This window comes from Trachemys scripta, chromosome 12 (genome assembly GCF_013100865.1).
Source record: "Trachemys scripta elegans isolate TJP31775 chromosome 12, CAS_Tse_1.0, whole genome shotgun sequence".
NCBI lineage: Eukaryota > Metazoa > Chordata > Testudines > Emydidae > Trachemys > Trachemys scripta.
Window position 1 is genome coordinate 6,732,552 of NC_048309.1, and position 20,619 is coordinate 6,753,170.

At 37.7% G+C, this 20,619-nt stretch overlaps 1 protein-coding gene across 4 annotated transcripts in view; it reads left to right on the forward strand.

The window, feature by feature from the left end:
• The window catches only part of DIDO1 (death inducer-obliterator 1), an 88,720-nt gene that overhangs the window by 12,249 nt on the left and 55,852 nt on the right, over positions 1-20,619 (forward strand). For 3 of the 4 annotated variants that reach the window (XM_034787354.1, XM_034787357.1, XM_034787356.1), the window contains exons 2-3: positions 10,036-10,351; positions 17,411-17,521. In XM_034787354.1, the coding sequence (XP_034643245.1) occupies positions 17,443-17,521 (79 nt within the window). In that variant the 5' untranslated portion in view covers positions 10,036-10,351; positions 17,411-17,442. Of the gene's footprint in view, positions 1-7,435; positions 7,623-10,035; positions 10,352-17,410; positions 17,522-20,619 lie in introns of all 4 variants that reach the window. The other variant, XM_034787355.1, reaches the window with a different exon arrangement.

Sequence of the window (20,619 nt, forward strand, 5' to 3'; positions counted from 1 at the left end):
TTATACTTACTATAAGATATAATGTTCAGCACTTCTTACTTTGATTAATGAGTGTTAGAATTTGGGAGCCTTTGGAGAAACAATGTGCAATATTTAATGTTCCTCCACAAGTTTCGGAAGAAAGGTTTCCAAATCTTCCATAGCAAGGCTGGTTAAATACAGACTTAGAGAGGTAGGCAAGGCAAAAGGGATTGCCCATAATGATATATCAAGACACAGGTCCATTAGGGCCATCCCTTCACATAGGTCTGTGCTTCATAGGATTACATATATACTACCATTACTTGGCCTAGGCCTTAAAACAGTGGGTCTCAAACTATTGTAAGGGTGACCCCTTTCACATAGCAAGCCTCTGAGTTTGACCCCCTTTATAAATTAAAAACACTTGTTTATATATTTAACACCATTATAAATGCTGGAGGCAAAGCAGGGTTTGGGGTGAAGGCTGACAGCTCGTGACCCCTCATATAATAACTTCATGATCCCCTAAGGGGTCCCAACCCTCAGTTTGAGAACCCTTACCCTAAAATATCCATTTTGATTATACTAATAACTGCACCTCTTATTGTTGTCAAAAATAGTAGACAGTGGGAGACTGTAATAGGCTGCAGTAGAAATTTGACTTCTGCAAGAAAAACCAGTAAACTTATTACGCCATACATATTTTAAGGGATTTTTCTGTGTTCTACCCATCTTGAATCACTGACATGACATACTGAAACAGTGACAGTATTTCTAAAAATTGTTCTGTTCTGAAAACGTAAACTTCTTTTTTGGTAAATTTTTACTTCGCTGTTTGAAGTTATTAGAATGAATTAATGGAATTTTCCTTTAAACTCAGTATCATAGAAAGAACTGCCCTCTGATTTTGAATTTTTTTCCCAAGACTTACTGGCCCAAGCAGTAAGCCTACTAATGCTATGTTCCCAAATAGCCATGGACTCTTAAAAAGTATGGTCTTGCAAATTAAAGGAATTGAAACTGTTTTTACCGATTGTACTGTATCTAACTGTAGCATTGGCAATCAATTTTTTTATTGAATAAACTTAAAAATACCCAGAACAAACATAACTTTGTGCTTTTATAATCACGTTTCCCCTTTTTGATTTAATTCCACTTTTTATTTCCTATTGTAGATTGTTCTATATTTTCTGTATTGTTTTGAATGTTCCCTCTTTATTTTTCACCCTTTATATTCTTTTCCTATATTGTACTATGTTCTCTCCTTTCTCTTATATGTTTTGTCTCTTCCTCCTTTTCCTATAAACATCTTTGTTTTTCTTTAATTTATCCCACTTATTCTGTTTTTAACCTCCACACGCCTGTTTGTTTTCACGGATGAATCTATACATATCTACTCACCTTTACACTTGCATTTATTCGCATGCACTTACTCCTGAAAAGATCCACTTGCTCACATGCAGCCATCTGCTAACAGATTCACTCCTGACTCCTCCCATCTTCCAGTGAATAAAAACAGTGAATCCCAGGGCCTGCCTCTTTTTGTTACTCCTACAATCCTAGTAGTTGAAACACCTTTTTCTTCCTCTTTTAAGAGTCCTATAGTACCTCTTTAGGGCTAATAAATGGACTTTAATGGAATTACTCATGTTTAAAGTTAAATGCTTTGCAGGATCAGGGCCTTAGTCTAGCACTTCAAATTTAGCATTGAAAGTATGTAAATGCACCCATCCATAATGTTTACATCAGTCATGTAAGATGGTGACATTGCGAAGAGAAGTTTTATTAAGTCTTCGCAAAGTTGGCATCCTGTCGATACAGATATCTGCAGATTGACTTATTTGAATATTTTGCCTGTATGTAACCCCCCACACACACACACCTCCCACAACACTGTGTCATTGGCATTTCAGTTACTGACTTCTTTTGTCCATGTCTTGAGAATTGTAGCCCAGATTTGATAGCTATATGTCTATGCTGTTCCACAGTGTAACATTTTTATATTTGAAGCCTTTCTGGGTTATTCCAAGTTATTGTCCTGAATATAGCTGCTTTTGTTGAAGAGATGTAACCTTATTGTGGTCTTAAAGAAGGGCAGGCTATAATGGAATACTTAATGCACTTTGGTTTAAATATTATAGGAGCATACGGTATATTTGCAGGAGGGAGCATTGTTGTTAGATGGCTTCTTCATTTCTTTGGAATCACTGATGCATAGGGCTTGAAGATAGAGCTGTCTATTTGTTTTAAGGATGTTTTTACCAAGGTAGAATTAAGGATGTATCTTAGATTAACTGTGTAGTCCCATAACTTTTAAGTGTAATATTAATTTTGAAATTCCAAGCTTTAATGTGGGTTTTTTGACTTGTTTGTTTTTTGAAGAAATGACAACATTTTAAAGTGGTTTCCCCTTAAGTAATTGTTAGCTATTCCAATTAGACATGATTTTTTTTCTTTTTTTTTTTTTTTGGCCTGTTAATATCCTTTGGTTTAAAGAATGTTTTCAGAATTGCTCAATGACAGGACTTTCTGGGGAGCTTGCCAGCTATGCAAGGACTGTGTGAAAGGACCGTGCTAGGTATAGAAACTATCAGGCTCCATAACATACGTAGAAACATTAAAACGTTATTTTAAAATAACCACATAAAACTACCAATAGCTAATCACTGTCCAAAGAGTCAGTTTGACCTAACCCCTATGAATATGAAGATAATCATCCAGACGTGAACTGTGTACAAACTTGAGGTCATGATGTCTCTGACAAACCACTCCAGTGCTATGTTGCTGCTTGTAGCTTTGCAGAGTGAAAAATGCCCAAATATTGTCCCTTTTCAGTGCTGTTTCTAAGAGTTCCCAAGCAACTGTGAAATTGATAAGAAGCAGGTCAATTTCATGCTGCAGCTCTTTGGGAAATTTATTAGAGGTTCTCATTACAGCTGCTTGTTTATTTTTTCTTCTCCCTATTAAAGCCAGTGTGTTGAGAAGAGGAATCTTCAACCTCTACTTGTTGAGATTCATTCCTAGTTGCATATCTGTGTGCACTGTAGCCTTGCCAGAGTTAATGAGTATGTCTTTGATTAGGTCAATAATAATATTAGTGATACAAGACCTTCTGATTAGCAGAACAATCTATAATGAGGATCTGACAAGATTCTCTTTCAATTAGTTGCTGAATGCACAAAAGGTATACTGTGTTTGAAGTCTAGTGATCAACCTTGTAGAAAACAAGAGAATTTGGAGGACGTTCTGTGATTGGCATGAGGAGGGAAAGATTGTCTTGCCATGTTGCTTTCATTCTAGAATTTCTTCAAGCCAGGTAAACATGAGCCGGAGTTCTACCAGCATTAAAGTACAGTTTGCAGCAGTTGTAGGCTAGTTTTTATGTGGTTGGGTGGACAGTTTAGAGGCCATCAAATGTATTATGTGCCTCCATGATGCTCTGTCCTGAGCCAAATCTAGTGCACTACTGGATAGAATGCCTATGGGGTGCAGGTGTCTGACACCATCCAGCCACTGAAGTATTATATATTCTCAGCTTCATCTCTCTACTTATCAGGGTGTTTGGTTGTGAAAGATGTTCTTAATGAGGTGCATCATTACTGATGACAGTTTTGCAGTGAGGGCTTCAAGTTATTTCTTGATGCTGCCCATGTTATCGACAACAGCGCCAAGGTAGGTGATATCACTAACAATATCAACTGGGTGGTCACCCACTAAGATGCTAGAACCCACAGTATGTTCAAAATTGCTGACTAGAAGAATTTTGATTTTATCCCAAATGGGAGAGTAGTTGTAGGATTCAGAAGAATGGTTAAATGGTTAACTCTGTTCCTGTAGGTAGGCACCCAGATGTTTCTGAAGGCTGAGATCAGTAAAGCCTGAGATCAGTAAAGCAAGCTGTGATTCACGCTTGGAGCTTAAAATTGGTATGCTCTCACAACTCCCCTTTAGAGACAGTGAAGAGAGGGTTTCATTATGTTTGTTAAAGATTCTGTTTCTCATCACTGCAAACTGATTTGAAGGATAGGAGAGTGATATGTACTGTCTTGTAGAGAGGCTTCCATCACTTCTGCACCTGGCTATATTTGTGTTTAGACCCTTCTAGAATTCAGAACAAAAATTACATGTACCTTCCATTTGAAGCAGAAAATTGCTTTGCCCACTTTCTGTCCAGAATTGCTAAAGCAGAGTAAAATTCAATTGTTGAACATGCATAGGGCACCAGAGGTTTACATAATGGATCTCAGCATGGCGTAAAGTGCTATTTAGAAAGTAATATCTGAGCCAAGAAGTTTTTAAGATGTTAAAGATTTGTAAGGCATGTAAAACTTCATCAGACATTATACATTAATGTACAGGTGCTTGCAGAAGTGTTTGTTGGCAGAAGGATGTTGCAGTTGGCTCTGAGATACTATGCTTCCCTAACTCAGGTGCTTGAAGTGTTTTGGGAGAAGTCAGGGGTCTGGACTGGTATAGAAGATCAAAAAGAAAAAATGATTTTTTTCTTACTTAGTGATTTTCTTTCTTTGAGATTTCTGTACCAGTCCAGACACCTTTTTGTTGTAGTTTTTCTGTACGCAGTTTCCATTACAATGTACATGTTCATATTAGTTATTTTTATTGTTTGTCAGCAGAATTTTTGAGATTCCAAGTATTGCTTTCAATGTATTCAACTGAAGCATGAGGAACAGACTTCTTATTTATAGAGATGTTCTAATGACATGGTAACCATGAGAATAAAACCAGAACACTTTTGTGATGTAATAAGAGAATCTAGAAATACGTATAATCTTATTTATGATATCCTGTGTTTTATATACAAGTTTGTGATAAGAAAATACCCAAGCTATATAAAAAGGTTTATTTTTTATTTTTGGGGTATGGTCATATTGCTGTTTTGAAAAAGCAAAACGAGGCATTGTAGGAGCACTTATTTGTTGGAGGTACCTTCCAATAGACTACAGATGTAGTGATACAATGCTTAATTGTTTACAGGAGACTTTGTTCAGTGCATCAGTGCGAAATTGAGAAAGGATGAAAACCTTGTTAAGGCCCATTGCACCACTTAAACTTGCAGTGTGGTTGGTTAGGAGAAGCCATCAGTAGGACAGGTCTAGAAGGGGATCCGTCTCCTGCATGTGGCTGAGGGATGTCTCTGTATTAGTTCCTTCTATGCTGAGATGTTATTGAGGTTCAGAGGTTTACCAGAGGGAAGGGCCACAGACTTCATGGTTAAAAGGGTCCTGTGACTGTAAGAGTCCAAGTAACACAAAGGAGCTGTAACTTGCACTTCCCGACCGCTTCACATTGAGCAGATCAGAAGAGCTTTTGAAGAAGCTTTTATACAGCTGTCTGTCAGTGAGATTCTGTACTTTTTTTTTTTTGTATGTGTACTCAAAGAACCTCTAAAAGTGATGTGACAATAAAGTGAGATGATGATGATGATGGGGTTCTCTAATATAGTAAGTGCTATAATTATAAGTACCAGTGGGAGTTTGGTGATTCATTGGTTAGGGCAATGTATTGTTTAAAAGAGCAATTATAAATTGTTGGTTTTTAATAAGTATTAATCTAAATAGGACAGGGATGCAAGGATTTATGGCATCTACAAAAATGTTATTTTACTCAGCTGAACTGCTGAGAGCCCTATAGTAGACAAGTCTTACAGCTGGACAAGTTTTTATTACTGTGCTAATTCAGCCTGCTTTTTAGCAGGTTTAACTAACGTGGTAAAAACTGGTCCAGTGCGGGAGCCTTGTTTACACTAGGTATGTCTACACAGGGGAAAAAAACCCTCATGCAATAATGAGTCTCAGAGCCCAGGTGTTATGCGCTACAGTGCTAAAAATGGCCATGTAGAAGTTCTGGCTTGGGCTCTGAAGCCCTGGAAGGGAGAGGGATTTCGGAGCCAGAGTTCCAGCCCAAGCGGGAACATCCTCTCGGCTATTTTTCTTGCTGTAGCACGAAACCCCTTGAATCTGACTCTCTAGACGTGGGCTCTAAGACTTGCTGCTGTAGGGGTTTTTTGCAGTTTAGGTGTATACTCCAAGGCTCCCTGTAGGGTCAGCTAACCAGATGGTAGAACAGGTGGCAAGGTTTATTTTTGTAAGACTGTCCAGTGTAGATGCAGTATAGGTGACTTTGGTTTCCCATGACAGCTATATTTGACTGGTACAGTGGAATGGTTGATCTCAAAAGTGAGATTTATGTCTGCAATAGACAGAGCTTTCTCTAACCAGTCCATGACTTTGGACCTCTCTTCTGGAAGAGATTTGATTGACTATAATCTTCAGAGTATTCAAAATAAAATATAAAACTCACTTCTTCAACCTAGGTTTCCCACAAATCAAATATTTAAAAATAAATCAAAACCCAAATACCTAACCATACAGACAAACCAAGAACAAAACAAACACATCCTACTCACCTTCCCACCCTCTAAGCCCCCGAAGCTATAGAATGGAAAAAGAGAAAGAGACATCATCTTATGTTCACTTAAAATTTGTTGGTCTGGTAAATGGAAGCATTTTTCTTCTGCATATTAAAGTTTCAAAGCTGTATTAAGTCAATGTTCAGTTATAAACTTTTGAAAGAACAATCATAACATTTTGTTCAGAATTGTGAACAACCTCCATTCTCAAGGTGTTTTGAAATGGTCATTTTAAATTAAAACTCCCTGTTTAAAATGCAGTTTGCAATCTTGCCACTGGGTGGAGTAAAATTATAACAAATTGCAAAATATGATCTATTCCAGTGGTTCTCAGCCAGGGGTCAGGGACCTCTGCGGGGGCCGTGAGCAGGTTTCAGAGGGTCCTCCAAGCAGGGCCAGTGTTAGACTCATTGGGGCCCAGGGCAGAAAGCCAAACCCCCACCGCATGGGACTGAAGCCTGGGGCCCTGAGCCCTGCCACCCAGGGCTGAAGCCAAAGCCTGAGCAACTTAGCTTTGCAGTTTTCCCTGTGGCAAGGAGCCCCAGGTAATTTCCCTGTTTGTGCCCCCTAAAGCCGGTCCTCGCTTTTATATGCAGAAAACAAGTTGTTGTGGCACAGCTTGGCAATGGAGTTTTTATAGCATGTTGGCGGGGGGCTTCAGAAAGAGAGAGGTTGAGAACCCCATATCTATTCAACATCAGAATGTTCCCTAACCTGAGAAAATACCAGCTGCAGTGTTGGGTATGCATTGGTAATATCAGATCTGTTCCTCAAGATTAAATATATTGAAGATTATTTTCCATATATAGTCTTTGGACTCTGGTTGATCGCACAAAAATAGTAAACTGGATTTATTTGCACAATCAGCAGAGGACATTCTGGAGTCTGTAGTATGTTACAAGCTGAAAGATTCAAACAAGATATGTTAGGGCAAATATATTTAATTTTTAGTTTTTTTCCAGTGGCATATGTTATATAAGAATAGTAGGCTATTTTATTAGAATTGAACAAGTAGTGATTAGCTGACTTTCCCTCTTCCTTCAGGTATATCTCTTAGAATTGCGTGATGTGTGATGAATTGGAAATTCTGAACAGGGAGATTGAGCGGTTATTACGGAGCAACATCGTGGAAGAAGGCACTTTAAATTCAGACTCTCTTCAGCCATCTACCACTGACTCCTTGGATATAGCCACTGATTCAGACAATGAAGCAAAGTGCAAATTAGTGCAGGTACCCAATGCCTTAATAAACAGTAATAGGGTTCTCAAAATTAGGTTATACCACTCTGGGTTTTTTATTAGTTTTGTTTTTAGAAGATTTGAAATGTACATGGGAAGTATTTAGAAAGCAGGGAATAACCTGAATTTGTCCACATGCAGCATTAGTTTATCTGTTGCTGTCAGTGGTAGAAAAATTGTTTGAATTGCTTTACTATTTCCTGTAACAGCTGAGAAGAAAGGCAAATTTCTATTTTCATTTGGAAAATGTAATGGCACTGGGGAGAATGTGGAGATAATTTCCCAAATAGTAACAAGTAGTTAAAAATAGCAAATATGCTTTAAGACTCTGGGGTTTGTGAACTTAGACAGTTTGAGTTGAACAAATAAATTGTAGGGAGGATGTGTTGGAACATATAGGATTGTATATCTTAATTTGTCCTTACATTTGCCTATCTCCACCTCTGGTACATTACCAGAATTTATCCTTATCACGCTGAAATCCTTGTTTATGTTTTAATCACGTTTTACCTTTACTGTTGCAATTCTTCTTGCAATTGCTCCTAAATCATTGTTTGTTCCAAGAAATGGAATCATGTTACCTTTTTTCTCTGTCACTGGCTTTTCTTCAAGTTCAATTCAAAACTCACTTTCTTTATTGGTTCTATCCTGCCTCCTGTTCCCAAGCCTGCTCGTTGTACTCCAATTGGGATAGGCTTTTCTGTACTTCTGTACAGTTAGCTTTGTTCCTGTTGTAAAGTAAGTTCCTGATTCTGAAATACTCTTGAAAAAGATTTGCCAGCAGAGTTAGCTGCTATGGTAGAGGGAGATCTCTTAACAAATTGTTGTTGTCAGCCTTTCTTTGGCCGAGTCTGGTTTTCATGAAGCATTTAAAAAAAGTTTTGCCCCATTCATGCAGGCTGTACCTGCTGATAAAACCATGTTTCTTGAAAAATATTCAAGGATAGATTTTGAAAACTGTTCAGGTTTGGGAATCTTTGTAGAATGCACATGACCATAGGGAAAATTTCTCACTTGTGGAGCTTCATCTGGAACTCTTAATCTTCCCTACTTTTAAACCACTAACTAATTTCTAGATTTTAAATCTTTGAAGCGATGGTCTTGTCCACACTTACAAATTTTGCCGCTCTAGCTATGATAGCATAGTTAAACTGTATAGCTTATTCTGGTTTGGCAAAGTGAAATAAATTATACCGGTTAAAAGTGACCTAAATCAGTATAATTGCATCTGAACGTGCATAACTATGGCAATGAAAAAAATCACACTCCTTGCCAATATAGTTATACTGGTAAAACTTTTTTAGTGTAGACCAGGCCTACTTTTTTACTGTAAAATTGCATTTGACTTGTTTTAAAACACTTTATAGTGTAAAATATTTGATATAAAGGATGACACACAAAAATACATTCTTTTAGCAGTTTAGGGTATGTTGGCTTGACTGAGTCTCTTTAAACTCTGTCTTGAAAACACAGTACAAGACCAAGAGAAAGTGAAAGAATAGAGAATTTAACCTTCCGCTAACTGGTAACTCACAATTAGATACAACTCTACCTCGATATAACGCTGTCCTCGGGAGCCAAAAAATGTTACCGCGTTAGAGGTGAAACTGCGTTATATTGAACTTGCTTTGATCCACCGGAGTGCACAGTGCTTCCCCCCCCCCCCCCAGCACTGCTTTAGCACGTTATATCCGAATTTGTGTTATATCGGGTCACGTTATATCGAGGTAGAGGGGTATCTATATCTGGCTGTAGGGAAAATTTGTAGGAGTAAAGCTGGTGTTAATCAGATTTTTCTAGGATTGTTAGCTTCAATTAGTGATGTTAAACTTCGCTTAAGTTTTTTTAAAATAGGATAATGTTTTTCTGTATTTTCAGTCCTGTTAGAAACATCTAAATATAGGTTATATATTTTAATTTCACTCTTGCTGAGCTATTAAATACTATTATTAGAGTTAACTTGTTTTGTTAAATTCCTATTTAGTACACTGTTGTGCTATGAAAATCTTAATGGCTTCCGAACAAATTTATCAGTATACAAGCAACATTCCTTATGGAGCTGAAAGATCAATCTTAACAGTGGAGCTTTGATAGTATTTTTTCCCCTTTACGATAATACTCCTTCCAGTTTCAGTCCATTTCCTGAGGAAAAACTGATGAAGAAACAAAATGTGAAGGTTGCTTTCAAGTGTTACAGATGCACTTTGCCTTTTACTTTCTGTTTCCTTACCAAAACTATCTCAATTTACAGACTTATTTTTTAATAATGAGAACTTCGTAGCAATTTAAAGCATTACCTACAATTGACCTGTTTGTGTTGTCTGACCTATTGGAATTGTGTAATACAGAATGGTAAAGTAAATTAATAAAACTATATAAACTTTTAATTTTTTTTTTCCTTTCAGGAGCCTACAACTGGAGGATTGATATCTGAGTCTTTGGATTGTCATCAAAATGAACCATGCACTTCTGAATTATCAAATTCAGCATGTGCTTTAGGGATTATGCTGAATGACTCTGATCGACGACTGCTGCCCTCTTCTTGCTCTCCCTTTCATTTAGATCTACAGGGAGAAACCATCCCAACCTCTAATGCTGTGTCAGGTAAAGCATATAGAGGACATTGAAGAATCTTCCTATTTTTTTAAGTTTTATCTGGAATTTAAATCTCAGAATTTGGATTTCCTCTGCTGTACTCTTAACATTTCTTCATCTTCCAAGGTAAACACATATGTAAAATATTGTTTGATCTGTTGCATCATAACTGCTTTGATTTTCAATTTCTTATTAATATCAGTTTAAAGTTTTCTAATATTTTAAAATTATCTTGTTGCTACATAAGATGCTTAAAACTAAAAAAAAAAAAAAAATATGTAATGTTATTTTTAAACATGATCTTCCAAAGAGCTTAACAAAATTCCATCAAGGTTAGAAATGATTTGTGAATGCTCCAATAGCTGGGCATGAAAGGTGATTCAGCATTTTTATTACCTTACTATTAGCTTAAAATTCATTATTTTTTTTTAATTCTACTGCAGCATTCTTATTAGCCATTTCCCACTTCCGTGATGCTCAAGCATGCACTAGCTTGATGGTTATATCAACAGTACAATCCCACTGAAGTTGTCTTATAGAGAATCTTGTAAATGCTATGTTTTCAAACACTGTTATGTGGATTTGAAAAGTTCCCTATTTTAGCTTTATTACTTTATTAATGGTAGCATATTTTTTTAAAAAGAGAACTTCACAGGCCATCAGTTTTTAGTTTAAGTAGACAAATACATGGCACCATTTTGTCATGGGTTAACTCTAGAGGGGTTCATACCTGACGTGTTACAAGTGTAGCATATGCTGGTACACTACTTAAAACAGGAACCATCTCATCAGAACTGCACATTGCAAGATGTAGAAATAGTGAGATCTAAAATAACCTGCTAGCATGTCTAAGCCCCTCATATACTAGCTATTGGAATTGTGGGTATATATCGGAAGCTATTGGAAATTTGTGCAGTTTCTTCAGCAATCACCATAAAATGAAAATAGGATAAATTGTATGATTCAGTTTTGTTATAGTGCATTAGATACTTGTGAAAGAAATGCAAAATTGGATCCTATGGAGCTGCTTCTCTCAGTCTAGAGACAATTGACTTAAGTTCCATGTATGGAACAGAGTTTAACAACGGTTTTAAAATTTAGTTGTGGCTCAGATGTGTTAATAGTGTAAAATTCATTAGTCAGACAAGATAAAATTCCATAACCTTTCCAAGGAAAGTGTATGAAAATAGTGTTTCATTTTACCGATTTGTGGAAGATTGTTATACCAATAGAATAAAAACCATCAGGATCTTATTAAGAGGGATAAGGCAAAGATGCCACATTTATTGTAAATATACTGATAAAGCAAAAGATAAAAGTAAACAACGTTGTTTGACTACTTATTTCTTATACATACACACATACATATATATATATATAGAGAGAGAGAGATTCATTCACACAATCATTCATTCAAGTTCTGTATAGGTGTTATAGTTATCAGCCTAGAAGTTGCTCATGCCAGGTTACTGGCCAGGTATCTTGGTCATGAGGATGGAGCCGAGTCTGTGTCAGGTGCACCTGATGCTCCTGGAGGCTGGCAGCAGAACCAGAGACTCAAAATCATCAGTCTTTAGAGTCCATTCTTATAGGAATTAGTTCCTATGTTAGTCTATGGGAGCTGTTTCATCCTGCTGTTGCTGACTCAATCAGCAGATGGCACATTCCTGTCCAAAGTGGCACATTCCTGGTGGCTCCACACTGTCCAAAGTTTGTGTTTCTCATCCTTCCAGGTGATGGGGTGGGTCCCAGTTTACCCTCCGGGGGTTTCTGGTCATCCACTTGACACATTCTTCGGCCGATGGATACTCCTTTTCTAGGCTGGCACCTCCCTAATCATCCATGTATATCAAGCATTCATCAGCATACATTCCATCCCTTAACCATATTTTAATTTACTGTCTCCACCACTTTCAGAGTGTGTGCTAATTCATTTGAGACTCCCGGCCCTTTAATCACAGAGGGTGGGGGTCTGTCCTAGGAGCCATTGAATGAAGTGAAAGTCACTTAACAGCTTATAGTGTTTGTTTACATTGTATAACAAAGTCAGTTAACTTGTTTGTAAGTTTTACATAGTAGTCACAGGATAGATATAATCAATGGTTTCTACAGACAGTAGCTTACAAGTTTTAACAGAAGACCCAAGAGATTTTTGTACTTGGTGAAACTGTTGGATTTTAAAGTGCGAGGGCCAAATTATGAGGGGGTCACTGTCTCTTGGGGGAATCACTGTTAGTACCTTCTTTAATATCCCTACAAGATTTATCCTGTGTTGACTGTACAACAACACACATACTACTGATCACAAAATGTATTTATTATTCCTTCTTAGCAAGGCATTCACACTGCATGAAACTTGTTTGAAATGCAGCAGCACGTATGCTTCCTGGTTTTAGTGACTTATGCCCAAATTGTTCTTTATTTTGGATCCTGATAAAGTTGCCTCATGCTTGTATATTGTTTCTGTCTCTTGCTTCGTGCTGTTCTCTCAGACCTGGAGAGGGATTCTCCCCTCCATGTGATGCTGTGTCTCTCACATCAACACTAGCTTTACCCTACAGTTCAGCTTGTGACATTTCCAGGTTATTTGCCAGAACTCTTCTCTGGCTCAACATACAACTTGGAAGCCTTGACACAGAGACCACATCAAGGACCAGCCTTATTTGAGTTCCTTTCAGTGTGTTGAGCCTTTTTTCAGAGAATTTGTTGATAAGGCTTTGAGAAATTCTTCTGACGTGAACAAGATTATACATAACCAGTCCCATTAGTGAGACTCCTCTAGAGGGAATGTGTAATAGCTTTTGCTGAATTACTGACTACCAACATTACTAAAACAATCAGTCCTTTCATTCCTTCACTCATTCAACTCCACTGAGGAATGAAAATACTTCCCAAACACCATCTAGAGAAGGTATCCTAGAAGTAACTAATCTAGTCCATTAGACACTTTCTTCTCCTGGACTCTTAAAATTGATGAGACGGACCTCCTTTAAAATTTTCAGGAATACCTTCCTCTTAACTTCTTTTTATTGCCTCCCCATTGCGATCACAAGAAGTGACAGGCAGTTCTGGACAGCATGGTGAAACTTATCCAAGGGGCCATTGTCTTTTCCAGAAGAAAGATTACTTGCTTTTGATAGAGATTCTTCATGATGAAAAAGAAAATAGGATATTTCCACCCCATCCTGGACTTGTCTGAGCTGAATTTGGGTTCACGAAATCTCACTTTGTACAGAATCCTGGCATTCCTGATACAAGAGGTTTTCTATTAAGACTACTTAGGTTTCATCTGATTTGGATCCAGAAGAATCCCAGGATGAGTAATAATAGTAAGAAGTTACTTATTGACCCAGGGTATTGAAGGGAGATGTCCTAACATCTGATAGTGTCCTCAAATTATACCGGGGAGGGGAAGAAGAGAGTACAAATTGTCTGTTTTGAGGAATCTCTCGATAAAGGAGTCTTCGAAACTGAGTACAGGGACAAGAAAATGTTGCTGTTGGCCAAATGCCAGAAGAGAAGGATCTTCAGAGAGTAACAGTCCTCTCCAGGTTTTTTCTCATACAGATGAGAGTGACTGAATTAGATGGCAGTTGAACAGATCATGAGGTGGAATGTCTAGAGCATCTTCTCTAGACAACCCTTCACCAACCACAATAATGCTTTACTTGTCCTCTTCTTCCATCTGAGGAGATCGGACTCTTGAGCAGGCATCTCTGATTCTCAGCCAGGAGGGATGACAAATGTTGGAAATATTCAGTCTGGCTCTCAGAGCTTAGTAAAGCACAGCCAGAAGATGGCAGCTAACAAACTACTACCAAAGCTATAGAGATGTATTTACCTTCCTAGTCTCCATATAAGGGGCTTAAAAATGATCCTTGTATTGAAGAACTTGCAGAAATCATTACAAGCATCAGAATTCAAAATAAAAACACTAAAGTCCATTTTGACAGCTGTTTTTCAGATCAGCTTCCTAACGTCTATCAGTCTTGAAGATTTGCCTACCTATCATGATCAGACCATCACTCTGGCAAACCATGTGCTTATATGGTCAGAAACATTTCCAATAGAGGGCCCTATACTTTGACCTTAATTACTCTCTAACAGTATTCACAGAAATGTACCACTTGTTTGGATGGAAACTCTTTAGGCCTGGACTTAACGCAGGTTTTGTACCAGTATAACTATTTTGGTTAGGGGTGTAGTTGGTTGGTTGGTTTTACCTATCTGTATAAGCGCTAATGTGGATGCAGTCTTACTGTTATAACTTATTCTCCTTCTCTTACGGGAATGATCTGTACAGGTATAAGCCACCTTTACACTGATATAACTGTGTCCACATTATAGGGGTTATACAGTTTTAATTATGCTACTATAATGAGTGTGTCTATACAAGCCCTTAGAAAAAGATTTGCATCCTGATAAGAGCATCCTTTAGAGACAGGGCAGAACAGGACATCAGTTTTATGGTTCATTTATTATTCTAAGTAAGGGGATTCATGGTGAATTAAGAAAAAAATCTGCTTAATCCCACTCAAACCATTCAGAACTTTGAAGTCACTCTCAAAACCAAACTTCAAAGGATGTTTCTTCCCAGGGGGAGAGAACAAAATAAAGGAAGTTATATGCCATGTCTGAGAACAGCCTCTAGCTTTCAAAATATTATCGAGTTTGCTAGGTAATCTGATTTGTTAGATCTGCTGAGCTGGCAACATTTCTCATACATCCACTTCAAAGATTCTTGCCACCCTTTCCATCAGATTTTCTTCACCCCCTTTGCAAATAGAATGCCCCTAAGGACATGTTCATCTAGCCTGGTGATTTGTGACTGGACACCCAAATGATGAATTGGATAGAACTGTGTTTATTATGGATGGAAAGAACACTTTTTGTTGGGGGAGCACATCTTTCACATCACTTTGGGGAGATGGTCCCAGAAAGAAATGATGAAGATGATGAACTGGCTAGAGCTCTGAGACATTTGATTAGCTTTCCTTGTGCTGCACAAATAAACGAAACTTCAACATATCCTAATAATGACAGACAACACTATATGAACAGAAAACCAGGTCATGATGTTTGCACCAAGAAGAAAGGTCCCTCCTGTTCCGGGGCAGCAATAATATGTAATATATTTGGACCTTGCATATCAAGTCGAATCTAAATACAGCATCTGATTGGCTAAGTAGGCACAAAACAGAACCATCAGAATGGAGTCTCTACTGCTCTTTTTTTCTGTTGATAAGAAAGATTGGAGTTCAAGATGGGATCTCTCTGCAAACAAAATGCCAAGACAAGAAGATCCAACTTCCAGTTCTATGTGACCCAGCAATGCCCCTTAATGCATTTCTCAAAATTGGCTATTAGGCCAATTCTGTGCTTCTTTGCCTGCTGCCTTGAGCAAAATTTTCCAGAAGAAAGCATCTGTCCCATTCTGGACTCTGAGACGATGTTTTTTCTACCTTTGAAATTGTCGTCCTCCCCTTTTCTATGACATGCCAAAAAGAACCACTAAGTCAAGGGTCAACAGCTTACCCAGGGAAACTCCATCTGTCAACATGAATTTCTGTTAGCCATGGTAATTTAAATTGGCTTTTAAAATAGCTAGAGATAGCTGGTGACAGTTTCCTTTGTGGAGGGTTACTCTCTACTGGTAGAAAGATGTAAGGGAAGGGAGGGAATGTGTTAGGGCATGTAGTGGGCAAGGCAGGTGCATGGTGGAACTGAACTATGCCTGATCCTGAGCCTTTTACAGTGGCAGAAGTTAGAGAAACTAAGTAGCCCTTCTCTTGCTCTAATTCTCCTGAGAATGAACAGCTGAGGGTCAGGGAACCATAACTAGGTTACAGCAGCCACCTCTCTCCTCTTTATCAAAGTGGAGAACCTGTTCCTGAATATTTTTTGTCTTCTGTTTTTTGGGGTTTTTTTTGTTTTTAATATGTTCCATATGTTGGCATAACTTGTAGGTTTCAGTAACAGTTCATCCTGATTTCAGAGTTCAAGAGAAAGTCATAGTTTGCTTGAGTAATAATTCATTTTAGAAAATAATGTTTTAATTTAAATTTTCCATTTTGTGTGTATTTATGAACTCCGTGAGGTATTGATAAAGTTATAGGTGCTAGCCAGGGATGCTAGAAATAAATTACCATTCTGCATTTCCTCACCCCAAATCTGAATAATCTTCTGGGAGTTTAATTTATTTTTCTTTTCAGCTGACATGGTTCCTACTTTTATATTTTAATTTAATAGAGTCTTATAAAATATTCATAGCTGCTTATGGACTAAGGTAGCTGGAGGCTTCTAGACAATCCACTTGCATTTTCACAACTCTGGATACTTATACAAGAGTCAGGTTTTGGTATGAAAAACAAGGAAACATGTTTATAATTCAGTATTCTGGTTCCACCGTACGCACATTTTTATACACGACTATTATTAGACAAGATTGTTGGAACAATAATTGGGATTTGATTGTAACTGGGGGAATAATTACATCCCGTGTATTGTCTTGCAAGGCTTACATGTCATCTTGTAAATTCTGGAGTCTTAACAACACTGAGAGCGACCATTCCATTATAACTTATTTGGTATGTATTTGTGGAAGTTTTTGAAGTGTCATGGTAGTGACACTATAATTAAAATGTACAGTGTCATTTAGTTCTACTTCTGAATTCTGGCACTTTTAACTGTATCAATAAATTACTTTTGCGTTGAGACATACTTTTCAAGTTCAGATCCATATAAATATATATATTTAACTTTAAGTCCTAAAAGCTTTAGTTTTGTAATACCTGAAGTTTAGGATTAAACACCCTCAACTGTGTTCCTTTAAATGAAACATTTAAAATAGTTGATAGCATAGGTTATTTTGAGTAGTTGAGTTATATACCTCAGCTTTTATTCTTATTTTGTTGTTAAGCAATATGCAAAAATTCGGAATCAAGTTAGTAGTGCACGTGCGTGCTATATCCAAAAATGTGCCGTACAATTTACCACTTTGAGTAAATTTGAGATCTTTTTGTTTCTGGTATTCATTTGGGGTCAAAAATTAATTACCTACATGTTTGGATAGTCATAATTTTACACTGTGACAGATTTTTCTACATTAAATCTCTTGTTATTAATAGATGCAACAGAATCTCCAGGTCAAAGCAATTAAATTCTGAGTCTTACGTTTATTTTTAGAGTTGCACTTTGGGAATGGTGGTGTCCCTATTATGGAACAAGTTGTAAGTGCACGGTCTGTGGCACTTGAATCTGAATCCAGTCTTGGTAACATGGAAAACCGTTCTCCTGGTAAGTCAGTTTTCTTCCTTTATATTGAGCAGAAATCTCGCTAACATATCCAATCAGTGTGTTTCTTAACCAAAAGAAGTTTTTGCACTATTTACTCAAATTATCTCTGAGGAGGAGTACAATATGTTAATGTGTGGATTCACTTTTAAGAATATAAAGAATATTTTTATTTAGGAGTCCCTGTGATGGGTTCCCCCCAGGGTGCCACCTGCAACTGGGGTACCACTGAGCCCCCCATACCCACCAGCCTGGGCTCCTTTTCACACTATGGTGCTGTGATAAGATGCCAAGCTCTCCAAGCTTGCTCTTTCACCAGCATACACACACAGCTAGCTGCAGAACTTACAGGCTGCCGTGATGAGTTCTGCATGTAGCGGGTATAGCTAAGGAACTGCCCAGCTGCTCAAGAACCTCCCCCCTCCCCCCGACTGTAAACCCAAAATTATACCATCTTGTACTGCACAGTCATTTGTACAGTGTAGGCTCATGAAATTCGCCCCCTCCCTCAGTGTGAAAAGAAAATATACAAGAGCTTTTTTCTCCAAGGCATAACTCCCACACACTGGTCTGTGATGAAGCAAAAGCAAATTTATTAACTTCAAAAGATGATTTTGAGTGATTATAAGGGATAGCAAACAGATCAAAGCAAGTTACCTAGCAAATAAACAAAAACACAATCTAAGCTTAATGTACTAAAGAGATTGGATATGAGTAGCAAACTCTTACTGTAAATGTTGATTTAAGCTGGCTGCAGGCTCTTAAGGGGCAAGCTGCACTTGCTTGCAGCTTAAGAACCCCAGGTATTCCTTTCACAGGCTAGAAACCCCTCTAGCCTGGGTCCAGCACTTCTCCCCAGTTCAGTCCTTGTTTCTCAGGTGTTTCCAAGAGTCTCCTTTGGGCGGGGAGTCAGTGAAGAACCACGATGATGTCACTCCCGTGCCTTAAATAGCTTTTTTATATGGTGGGAATCCTTTGTCTTCAAGCTTGGTTTCGTCTTTCAGTGGAAAAACACTGGTATTCCAAGATGGAGTCCAGTACCATGTGATCTGGTTACATGCTCCTGTAGTGTCATAACAGCCATGACCTGGAGGCTGTTTGTACTGTCCTCAGGAAACCTTGGTCTCCCTGGTGGGAGATTAGCTTCTTCTAAGACCTATTGTTCTTCTTAATGGTCCATTGACTTGAATGGGAATGGGCCGCTTCCAGCCCAGCCATCTAGACTTTTGCATAGTGGGCATTCCCCAGGTGTAAACACGTTTGTAATAGATACATAGACAATATTCCTAACTTCAGATACCAAAATGAAACATGCATACAAATAGGATAATTGTATTCAGTAAATTATAACCTTTACAATGAGATCTCACATGACATATCTTGTATAAAATACATTATAGTTACGCCATAATCCTATCATACTATCGCTATGAAGGATATGAGATTCAGTGTCAAATCCCATCAATGTGATGTTAACTGTACAAAACAAGAGAGAGAGACATGGTCACTGCCCTAAGGGATTTATAATGCTAGTAGACATACACATATAAATACATCCAAATTCTAATTCACTGGTTGATTGGGGAGAGATTTGGTCATAACAGGTAAGGTGTTTTGTTTTTTGTTTTTAAATGTTATTGACTTGTGACTTGCATTTAATTGCTTGCAAAACTGCCTTTCTCCTCATGTAATACTGCAGCAATTGTGATTGGCTGACAGGCTTGAACCTAACAACCTGCTGGTTCAGACAGCGATGGTTAGCAGCTGGGCCTTTGAGGAGTCCTTGACTTCACCTTAATCATCTTTTGTTCTGCCAGACTCTGGATTTGGGGATCTTCAGTGCATTCTACCAGATGATACTGTTTTCTTAGGCTTGCCTAGATTCAGTGTGGATGGCAGTTGATTGTGTTAAAGCTAACTAGTTGTAAAAGTGATATAATTTGTTTTGGGAGATGAATGATCATTTATAGTTTTTTTGTTTGTTTGTTTTGTTTCTTTAAGCTATTGAGTTTTGCTGGTTGTTTTTTGTAGAGTTCCCAGAACATTAGTCGGGCACTTCAAAAAGAGAAAAAAGTTGATGTTCTTTGGCAGATAGCCACTAAAAGGAGTGATGCTATGTGAAGATAGGTGGGATGAAGAATTATCTGATCACTAGTTATTCATCTTTTATCTTTAGGTTAATGGTGTTGTAAGTCTCTGTTCTGTGATGTCTTTAATTCATTTCACATGCACGAAAAAGCTAGATTGGAGCTGCTATCACATTCATGACTTTGGGTTTTTATCAAGGATTTGGCTCTAGGTTTTCTGCTGCCTTAAGACATATTAGTGGTTTTTTTTGTTATGGTAGCACCTAGAAGCCCTAACCAAGATGGAGGTCTGTTATGCTAGGCACTGTACAAATGCATAGAAAGCGGGAGTTCCTGCTATGAAGAGCCTATCAAAGATAAGAAGGGATGATACTGCCATCAAATGATTCAATCTATTTTACCTTTTCGGATTCATTTTAAAGTGTAATTTAAAAGTCTCAAACACCTGATATATTTTTCTGACTTTATTGTTGAAAATAAAAACCATTGATTCAAATTAAAATAAAAACCTCTGTTTTAAAAGAAAAACTGATTAAAATATTATTGTAGTCTTTTGGAGTGGCTTTAAGGCATGGTGGTGCAGCATCTTCTTGGCATGTAGCAGACCTTTTGTGAAATCTTGACTCTGTTGAAATCAATGGGAGTTTTTTTCCTTTACTTCAATGGGGCCAGGATGTCGCACATTGTTTTTAAAAGATTTAGGTTATAAAATCAGAGAAATATAGGGCTGGTTTATTGAACAAGAAAATTGCTGCATTATAAACATTGCTAGACTACCATGGATTAATAATAAATCACTCCTTCCAGAAATGTACTCACATCCTTTAGCAAATGCTATTGTATGGGTTTGGGATAGAACTAGTGATAAGTTCTTTCCCCTCACCAGTGACACCCATTGCAAATATCCAGATTTTAACGCAAATCACCAACCTGAGAGATTGGGAGAGCCTTGTAACATACAGTTGGCCAGCTATTCGGTCAAACAAACTTTTCTAAGTTATTTAGAGGTCAAAA